Source organism: Cloeon dipterum, chromosome 1 (genome assembly GCF_949628265.1).
Source record: "Cloeon dipterum chromosome 1, ieCloDipt1.1, whole genome shotgun sequence".
Taxonomy (NCBI): Eukaryota; Metazoa; Arthropoda; class Insecta; order Ephemeroptera; family Baetidae; genus Cloeon; species Cloeon dipterum.
In genome coordinates this window covers 13,810,335-13,820,850 of record NC_088786.1, presented here as the reverse complement: position 1 = coordinate 13,820,850, position 10,516 = coordinate 13,810,335, and the positions used below count along the sequence as shown (strand labels likewise).

The following is a 10,516-nucleotide window of genomic DNA, read 5'->3' as shown; positions in this document are numbered from 1 at the left end:
TAATAGACCTGGAATCAGGGTAAGCAAAATTGTGATATTATTATTGATTTTGGTGAATTGTTTTCTTGCAAACGATGAATTATTTACTGTGCATATAATTTGTAATTGATTTATAGTCTTACTCTTCTACGAAATATGAATCTGCAAATGCACGTAAGATGGCAATTGAATTCGAACTATTTAAGGAAAAGATACTTTTCCATTCTGGGCTCCTCTACACTCTATAATTAATTTCTCCAATAGGTTTTTGAAATCTGTACACTTTAAAATAAATTTAAGAAGTCAAAGCCTCGACCTTCCTTGACTCTAATATTTTCTACGCTTAGAGACAAATTGCAAAAAATTGCAAAGAGTCTTCTCCATTTATAGTTGATCGAAATGTTTTCAATTAGGCTGCATAAAGAATGCGTGTGCTTAAGTGCATAATTTGAAGATCAAATTTTTAAATTATTGTACGCCCAGAAAAAAAAATTGAAAGATTTTCTCAAACTGTTGGCTCAGCGTTAAGGAATTTGGAGATGACGAAGCGCTGGATTGTTCCAATCCTTTTCTTACAAATAGAGAAGAATTGATTGGAAGATTTAATATAGCAAAACAGCAACAGATTTCTTGAAGAGGTTGACTAGAGTTGCCTCTTGTCTAAATACTCGTAATTTAATTATATTTCATGAAGCATGATCCCAGTGAGAAAGAGAAAGAATCATTTAAATTTCAATGTTGAGATCTTAAAATTACTTCTTGAAGAGCAATTAATTAAGTCAACGAAGCGGGTGCAGACAGGATTACTTTCATTAAAGTTGTCTCGTCAGTTCAAAGGTCTCATTTGTCACGGGGCACTCACGCTTATCAATCTGCATCGCGCGCACATTATAATAACAACAATGCTGGGTGGTCTTTAATGAGAGAGAGCGAGCGCGCAGCGGGTCCGCTTCACATGAAAATGCATGCTTTCCCCGGCCGCTCGCATCATGTGCATTGCACGCACAGGGAGGAGGGACACCCTCCCCGGTGCCATTGTTATCAATTTATTGGGATCACATGTCAACTGTAAAGAAGCGAAAAGAGAGCTCAGATATCCGCTCGCTCGTACGTGCGCTTTTGATCAACGGTAAATTAAACGAGGATTATTGCAAATTAAAATTTCTCTTTTCAAAGGTGCACGCGTTTCAAACTTATAGACAGCTGTCAATCGGCTGGCTTCAACCCTTTCTTAGCCACCGGGATTATCCCTTGCGATTGCGAACGGTGAAATACTGCAATTTTTTAACAGTGAGAATTTTGTGTTACACAATTCATATATGGTTTATTCTCACGTTAGGGGTATTTTTTAAAAACTAAACGTTTGTCTCGAGTGAAGAATATAGAAATTTCAAATACTTCGAAAAGAATTACGTGCCTAGGTGAGATGCATACCAAAGCAGTGGACTAACAAAGTCACTGAACTGACTGGAATCTCCTAAATATTCCTCTTTACTCAGATCTGCAATTTTCAAGTCTTAAAATTATTAAAGGTGTTTAAATATTCCGTAAGATGCTAAAACAAAAGAAAAATATCCAGATTATTGAATTAAAAAATGTTATATTTTCTTCAAGGCTAGAATAATTACAAACATTGAGCAATGAGAGCTCAAGAACAGAGTTGATTTAATTATAAATTCAGTAGTTTGTTCTCATTTAGGTCAACATCATTTTACATTAGTAAAAAATACAGATGTGTTAAAAGGCAGAAAACCGAAAAATCAGACCGATATATGTAGTTTAATTAATTGCAATTTTGGCTGAACCTAAAAATCCTATTTCTGATCTCATTGCACAAATTTTAACTTCTTTCAGTCCTGGTTGTGAAAACTATCAAACTCCTGTAATTTTTTTCTTTTGTTTTAACAACTTAGAAATTATGCTACAGGAATGAATTCCATAAAAATATTCTAAATTTCCGGCAGGGTAAAATCGATTTTGGTTTTTCAGTTTTAATGCTACACATTTTTCTGTAAAATGTAAGATATTGGTTCACATGTTGTTCTTCTTAAAATAATTAGTGATATCCATTAAAATGAAATTCAATTTAATGAAAGGTTGTAGAGAGAAAGTAAAGAATAATACAATTATTAGGAGGGACACTTAAAGTGAAGTTAATTTAAAATTCTTTAAAAATACAATTTTCTCTTAATTTGAAGATCCAAATTTTTTTGTTATTTTGTAAGCTGAGACACGGCTCCAACACAGCGTTTTATTGGATTGGATTTATTTGGTAGTGCTGTGAGAATTGTTGTTGTACTAATTGAATGAAAGGGCCAACGAGAGAGGTTGGCAGTAGCAAAAAGTCGCCGGGCTGGCTCGTTTCATCCAACACTCGCGTGAATAAAGACGTTATTTTCAACGCCAATTGCATTGAAAAAGGAGCAGCAAAGCAATCCACACGTCGTCCGATCCATCACAATTAGGAAACGAGCCGAGTTGAAATGTCTCGCTTCTTGGCCCGAAATTGATTCGCTGCACGCGCTTCATGATCGAGTGAACTCATTCATTCATTCATTCTTCGCTGCCTTTTGCTCTTTCCTCGCGTCTCTGCTTGTCAGCAAGCACCTTTATCAATTATTTGTGCTGCTTGTCCGAGTGGAGTGTTGCGCTTTGCGCTCTCCCAAACTAAATACAAACACACTATGCAACTGTCGAGGGCTTTGCTTCGTTGTCATGGATCGAGACGCGCTCGCAGAGGGTTTGATGCACCCTCCCGAAATTCATGCGGGATTCAACATTTATGCTTTGTTGCGAATGCGAAGCACTTCCTTCTTTGCCCTGCGTGCTGCTCTTGAAAATGGACAATAAATTAGCCGATATTTTGTTGGAATAAGGTCGAAATTTAATAGTGGTCTTGAGTTCATAAATAAAATTGCTTTTTATGCGTGCACATTTCCAAATTTACATTATAAATCAAGCGTTGCATTTTTTAATTTTATATGTGTTAGACTTAATCAGGTATAAACTATTTCTATATAAAATGTTAAATCTTTTTACTATGGTCAAATATCAAAATAAAATTATTTGCATAGTATTTGCTTCAAAAATTATTCACAAGTGGGAGTTATTATTGCTAAAAAACACCTTTTAGCATCCTTAAAATTACTTTGTGTAGTAATCATGTTTAAATATTATACTGAACCGCACCTCTTCTTTTACACTTCCTGCGTTCGCAGTCTGCACTCGCCGCTCTTAATTAATTGCGTGCGAAAACAAAATAAAAAAAGTAGAGAAACGTTATCCGAACGGAAAGCGAATAATGAAATAATAGGCTCATTATTCAATTTGCCTGGAATGATATTGTTCGGAGGGGACAAAGAAGGAATAGCTGGAAAATGCGAAAATGTCAGCGCTAATCGCGCTCGAGTGACGTGAATCGCGCTTGTCTGCGCTGTTCTCGGCGATAGAAAGAGAGAAAGAAGGGCTCTTATTTTGATTAGGCCTTTGTGCCTATTGTTTTTACAAACTAGCTGCCAGCATTATTCCGCGGGGGCGACACAAACCGTCCGTTCACACAAGCGGCGAAATCGATGCGCTTATTTGCGCTTGCTAGTGCGAAATGTCACACCTAAATTAATGCCAGAGACGTGTGAATTATTAAAATAAGGCGGATGGGTTGAATGGCGGGCAAAATATGAATTGCGCACCGCAAACAAAGGATCGTACTAACGTCAAAATTTTGACGCGCGTCTGTCTGTGCGCCGCTCAACTTCATTATTAACGTATTATTCCGCCAGAGAAGTTTTTCAGTACCAAATACTGCGAGGAGAACTTAATACGTTTTATTAATACAGCCGCTTGTACATTTGAAAATTGTTCCCGAAATTTTTGTTACACAATTTACCTTAAGTAAAGTTCGCATTCCTTCGCATCTCGTTTTTCATGCATCATTCCAAAATTACCTTCATAGCTTGAAATAAAATATGAATTAATAAAACTTGTTGAAATTTCAATTAAAGGCGTTTCCATATAGGTTTGCTTAAAATTGTATACATTTATTTTCTATCAGCACATGACTTACACAAATTTTTAATTGTTTTGATTTCACGGACACGGCAGAAATTTAAGACATTTTCTACACAGTTATCAATTTTACCCAATTGCAAAACAAAAAAGCCAATTGAACTTTCTTGATCCAAAATTATAAATAAGGAACTTGCAGTCAGTTTATATAACATAAATATGGATTTCAAATCAATGGAGTTGAAAAAATCATATTTTATTGTTGTTAAATTTTTTTTTAAAAGTTCACTTATTGAACTTATGCAAAGTTTTTTACCCCCAAAAAGTTTAAAAAGATGTGAGATTTCGTGAACTTAAAATTTAATCTACATTGGAAATTAAAATAAGAGAAAAACTCATAGGCGCAGATCATTCAAGACGTCTTTTCGGTCTTTTCATCACCATCGTTCTACGCTGTCACTTTGTTTTTACTTTTTATCCCTGTCCGAGAACCGGCAAGGGCGCGCAATGTGCTAGCACGAATGCTGAAACCCGGGTCCCAATAACACCGCGAACGGATAACATGGGCGCACCAGGCCGCACAGGGACCCAGCCCACTGAAGGGCCACTTTTGCCTCCGCACCGAGGACTGCATTTAAACGCTAGACATTCGTCCCGTGAAGTCAAATCACGCATGCTGGAAAGGTGCAAAACTTCACCTCACTTATTTATCTTAACATAGTTTACATCAAGATGAGATAACTAGTATGCATTATTTAGTGGCACTATAATGCTGAAAATACAGAGATTTGCATCGGTCCTTGAAATATTAAATATTTGGTGAGGTCGCCAGCAGCCGACAGCACCGCAGATAGGAATTGTGTGTATGTACAAAGCAAGATGTGTGCAGAGGTGAAGAGGAAGTCGATGATCAAGGTCGGTGCGAGTAGGTGCCGCGACGTGGTGAATTATTTTGGGAAGCTCAACGCGGGGCGTGCCACTGCTGATGTCTGTTCCGCCGAGCTGCGCGCATGTAGCCCTCTTGTTGCGCCTGAAAAAAAGCAAAAAGTTCCATCATCAAAAATTGTTTATTTTATTTTGCGACAAATTTTTGTCGAGAAGAGCTGAAATTTATTTTATGTGCAAATGTTATCGAAAGTTTCATGGGGTTAATCTTTGTTATTTTTTTATACTTTTATACAGTTTAAGAGAAGTACCGGGTTTTACGGGAAATTTATTTCTAACAGGGGAATAAACAAGTTATGCAGCTCAACAATATTGAACTATAGCAAAATAAGTTTCAGATTCCAATAATTATGGTTGGAGTTCAGTATGCGTCGTCAAAAACTAAGCAATTTCCAGCGAAACACTTTGAATTAACTGAGAGAAAGTCTTTATGATTATTTAGCATAAACCGAGCATAAATCAGTCTTAAACCCCCTATGTTTGTTCACCCGTTTGCATTATAGTGTATGAATAAATTTGGAATTATCAATTCACATTTGATAATCGACGACGCGATAAGCAAATGTATTCAAATCGGAGCTGTAAAGAGCGGCCGCGCGCGACTGTGTTTGTTTAAGAGGGTGCGCGGGAGCGCCTGCAACCCTTTAATGGTGGTGTTTGTGATTGGGATTGAGACGTCACGCCGACGTCATTCACGCGCTGTCGAACGCGACACCTGACACTCGGCTAACTGCCGCCGCCGCTGCTCACTTTCTCGCGTATTAATTTGATTAAACGCGTCAGCCTGATCCTGTGAATGCATTATAATTGCATTTCATGCGTCTGCTCCGCCTGTTTGGAAAAGCATGTGTTTTCAGCAGCGGCGAGCGAAGGGGTGACGACATTATGCAAATACTTCATGCGGACAATGCTATTTTGTGCGATGCCAAGTTTTGAATTTGAATTAGGAAATATAATTCAAATCTGTCTATAAGACGATTTGGTAACTTTTATTTTAAATTCTTTTGTGTTGTTTATTTAGAGCAGTGCCCATGGCGCATAGACAGTACAATTGGAAATTTTATTTTTTGCACGAAATTATAAAACTGCTGAGTTATTTGCAAATCCAAAAGATAGCCACAATTGTCACCACTTTGCATTTAAAATCGAACAATTTGAGTTTTAATGTAGCCACGTTAATATGATGTATTGTACGATATTGATTATTTACAACTACTGTGTGTACAGGTTTGTCAACATATTCAATAATGTATTTAACAATTTTTGCTTCATCGAGTAAGGATATTATAACCATATGTGGTTATTTTTTTAAATTCTTGAAGTAGGTGAAAACATTAGCCAAGTCTTAATAAAATAAATCTGCAATTTATTTAAGGACTTTCATGTACTGAATCTCCTTATTGAGAGGTCTGCGCACTGCTGTGGGCGATCCCGCGAGGATCAGCACGGGATAAGTGGATATTCAAATCCCATTCCACACAGCGCCCTTGTCTGGCACACGTGGAAACAAATCAGATGCTGAGCAATTAAACGACGCAGGCGGGTCGAGTGAGAGAGCAAGTTGTACAGATTTATTTGCCCAGCTGCTGAGCGAGAAATGTATAAATCCCAGGGGTCGCGTTAGGGGCACGTTCCCGCTTTCCCTTGTGTCACCGGCGCATTGAAACACTGCCTGTCTGCTCGCATTCCCACATTCAACTCGAAATTAGTCCCACAGACAATTAGTATCAGTGAGCAGTTTTAGAAAGTATTTGACGAGCTTGCTTCTTTCCTACTAGATTGTTCCATTTTGAAGAAATGTTCCACTTTTTCACTGATTACTCCTGATTCCAAAACAAAAATAATTTCGACTTTGTTTTTTCCATTCTTTTATTCGATCTGCCAACGAAAAAGAAAGGAGTGTTTTTTCCAGTTTAATTTTCAAGTCCCTTGCTAATTTCATTGATTTAATTTAAGGCATAGATATTTTTAAAAATCAAATAAATAATTCATAAGCCGCTCACAGATGTTTCAGGAGTTTCTCTGATTTTGGTTTCAACCCAGCTGTTTTACATTCTAAAAATGAAAATTTTTATATTTATTTGATGTCACGTATTTAACTAAGAAAATGAATCACAATTAAAATTTTCTCACAATAAAATCAAATCTAAACCGCATGATAACCGACTAGAGAGAAAAATAGAACGAAACAATTTCTCGCACGTTTACGGTATTTTTCTCTTCAACTGTTCATATTTACCCGCTGGCGTCTACAATTTTAATCCATTTTATTTTTATCATATAATTCATTTTAGTCAAATGTAGAGTAAAATGGTCAAACTTTTTCTAAATTTTAATTTTAATCGCAAAGGGCTGAACTGATTTTTGTTGCGATTGTATTTCGAATGAAATAAATTTTACAGCTCTACAATTTGCAGAGTAAGAATAAAGAGTGCCCTAAACCTTCGAATGGGTGGATTAAGTCTAAATTAATTTACTAAAATGAAGCACAGATTAAATCGCAAAAGTTATTTAAATCGATTAAATCAATATATACAAAAATCACCACTTATATTTTCGCTGTCTGATGGAAAGAAAAAAGGACAAAGCTGGAAAATGTCTCCAAATCGACACATGTCACATACAGGGAGACGCCGCGCGGCCTCTTTTATTGTGCCGAATTTTTTACTGTCATCATAAACGTTGATACGAATACGATTGCATCTGCTTGATGTCGTTGGCAGCAACAATGACACCATTATCATTAAAGTAGCAGAATTTCGAGAGTGAGCGTTTCCTTTATTCTCTACCTGGGAGGCAGTCGTCTGGTGACAGTGAACGGACAGGGCGAGTACGTATACACACACACACACACACACACACACACACACACACACACACACACACACACACACACTCTCTTGCGCAGGGGGTGCAACAGAGCAGCTTTCGAAATCTGATATTATTACACGGGCGATCATGATATAGCTGTTTGTGTTGCTGTATCAAGGCGTAAGTGAAGCCCTCGGCGAGAGGACAGGGAAGCAGGTAATATGGCACACATTATCCTCGCTAATCCTATTTCATGCCCTCAACTTCCTTTCATCAACATATGACGACGGCCAAAAAGAGTGTATATCACAAGTGTGGAGTTTTTTGTAAGCGACCAGCTCCGAATTCGGGTGATTTTTATAGGTTTTATCGCTGGATGCGATCGCGTGATGAGCAGCTCCAAATATATCAGATTGCCCTGTCAAAATAAACATTCAAGTTCATTTATTTTGTTGTATCAAGAAAAAAAATCAATTGTCCTTGTTGAAAAGAGAGAATTTCTTATATGACAACGTTTCTCCTCATCCGAAAAATTAACTGCGCTTTTACTACATTTAAACTTTTTTTTAAATCGATTTTAAATATTCACCATTTATAAAACTAATTGTTTAGCTTTTGACTGTTTGAAATAAACTCGAATGCACATTCCACCAGGTGTGCGCTTTTCATTAATTGGAAAGACTCGTTCCTTTTTGTTGAGCCAATCAAGCTCGTTTCCAGAGAAATTGTTTCTTCTACAGATTTGTTATAATTGCGCTAAAATTGGAAACATGGCATTTCTGAGAAGGACACTCTCGCGTCGTATACGCGCATCATTGTTGCCGGCAACCCTCAGGGTGTCAACCTTAAATCGACCTACACCACGCTTCGTCCTGGAAAACGCGGCAATTTTGGCTTGATTGTGACCGCAGTGCGTCGGTTTCTCTCCTGGCGGAATTCAGGGAGTAGCATATAAAATAATCCTATATTTTCTTTGGAAATTAACTAATATAAAGATTAGGGGTTTGATACGTTTTTAGAAATGCAAACAATTTTATTTTATTGGATATTTAACACATTTTTCTACAGTCTATAGTTTGTATGAAGCTGCATGTTAAATTCAATTTCCAAATTTTCCTTCCAATAGGACTCCATTTAAACTAGTTAAAAGTAATGATGAGCATTCATGTAAACGACCAATTCTCTCTTGAATTAATGGAAAGAAATCGCGATTAATTCAATTCAAATCGACAAGTCAGAAACTTCTCTAAAATTTATCTAGCAGCCTGTAGAAATCAGAGTCAATAAATAGTTAGCGTCAGATGCGAGCAGCCAGCACAGGTGACTTTTCAAGCAGATCTGTCTCCTCCGCTTGAAATAAGGTGTCTAATTACCGAGACGCGAAGAGCGGATGATGCGTGTGTGTATTTTTTACAACACCGACTCGAACACACGAAAGAGAAAGAGAACAGCTCGGTTGGCTGGTTGATGTGCATGAAAATATAATATCATTCTCTCGCTTCAGTAATCAACCACCGATCGGGACGTGACGTCAGTGTTTTCTGTGGTTTTATATCGGTTTTCCAACCACATCATCATCAGGCTACCTTACCGCCGCACTGTGCATATGTGTGTTATTTTATACATATATAGCTTGCTGCTGCTGATGGAAAAATAAAATAATAATCCATGTGTGTGATATTATTCACGTGGAGAGACGAAACTACAGCTGCGGATGAAATTATAATATTCTATCGTTTTTTATCTCATCAATTCTCGGCCGCAAGAGAAATGGTGGTCATTGGGAGGTATAGAGAAATAATACACGATTCAAAATTACATCCGCAATATATAATAACATAAATCGCTTTTAGTTTTCCTAAAAAAATTAATTGAAAATATGCAGGTTATGCATGAGGCGCTGTTCTAGGTATTTTTTTTTTTTTATCAAAATACGGATGCAGTGAGGATATTAAATATGATGATGTTACAAATTATACATATTAAAGCTATAAATGACCTAAATACATTCTACTTTTAGAATAGGTTTGATGTCATTTAAAGATGAACTACTTAATTTATCTCTGTCTTTTCATCAGCTTTTCATTCCAAGATTTAACTTTAAAACCACAAGCAGAAGGGTGTACATAATAGAGACGAGAGGGAAGTTGTCCGAAAACAATTTGTTTAAAAATGTTAGAACGGAATTTTTCCAAACAACCGAGACGGAATTAGTCTGATATAGTTGTTGGTAAGGAATTTGAAAAGAGGGAAATTGCTAACTGATTCACGAAGAGAGTTTTAAGTGCAGTAGCTGAAATGATGTTTATTAAAGAAAACTCCACTTAACTTGAACCTTTAATTCGTTGAGAATTGCGCATTTATTTTAAAATTATCAAAGCTGAAACTATTTCATTTGGCCGTTATTTCTTGTTCTTATTAGGTCAATGCATTTTGTCACAGAAGAATGCAGAAAAAAAGAAACTGCCTTAGTGAGGCGTTCTAAATCATGAAGAGAATCTTCAAACACCAACATGAATTTACTAAATTACTCTCCAGCCAGTTGACTCGCATTGTTAAGGCATTATCAGGAGTGTCAAAGCAATGGGAGATATTTGAGCAATTCGAGGATGTAATACTGGCTGCCCTATGTCAGATATTGCAAAAAGATGGTTAGTTGAGTGACTCGAAATGCTCTAATAGCCCTACGGGCTGGGTGGCGCACCGGCGCCGACTCGCCACTTGCTGGTTTACGCACCTTTCCAGCGCCTTTAGGGACAAATGTCTGGCATTTCAA

General features: G+C 37.1%; 1 protein-coding gene across 1 annotated transcript in view; it reads right to left on the bottom strand.

Annotated features, from left to right (window-relative positions):
* Positions 1-3,991: 3,991 nt before the first annotated feature.
* LOC135947693 (protein big brother-like) overlaps positions 3,992-10,516 on the bottom strand; it is a 29,094-nt gene continuing 22,569 nt past the window's right edge. The window contains exon 7 of the mRNA XM_065496584.1: positions 3,992-5,014. Within this exon, the coding sequence (XP_065352656.1) occupies positions 4,946-5,014 (69 nt within the window). The 3' untranslated portion in view covers positions 3,992-4,945. The remainder of the gene's footprint in view (positions 5,015-10,516) is intronic.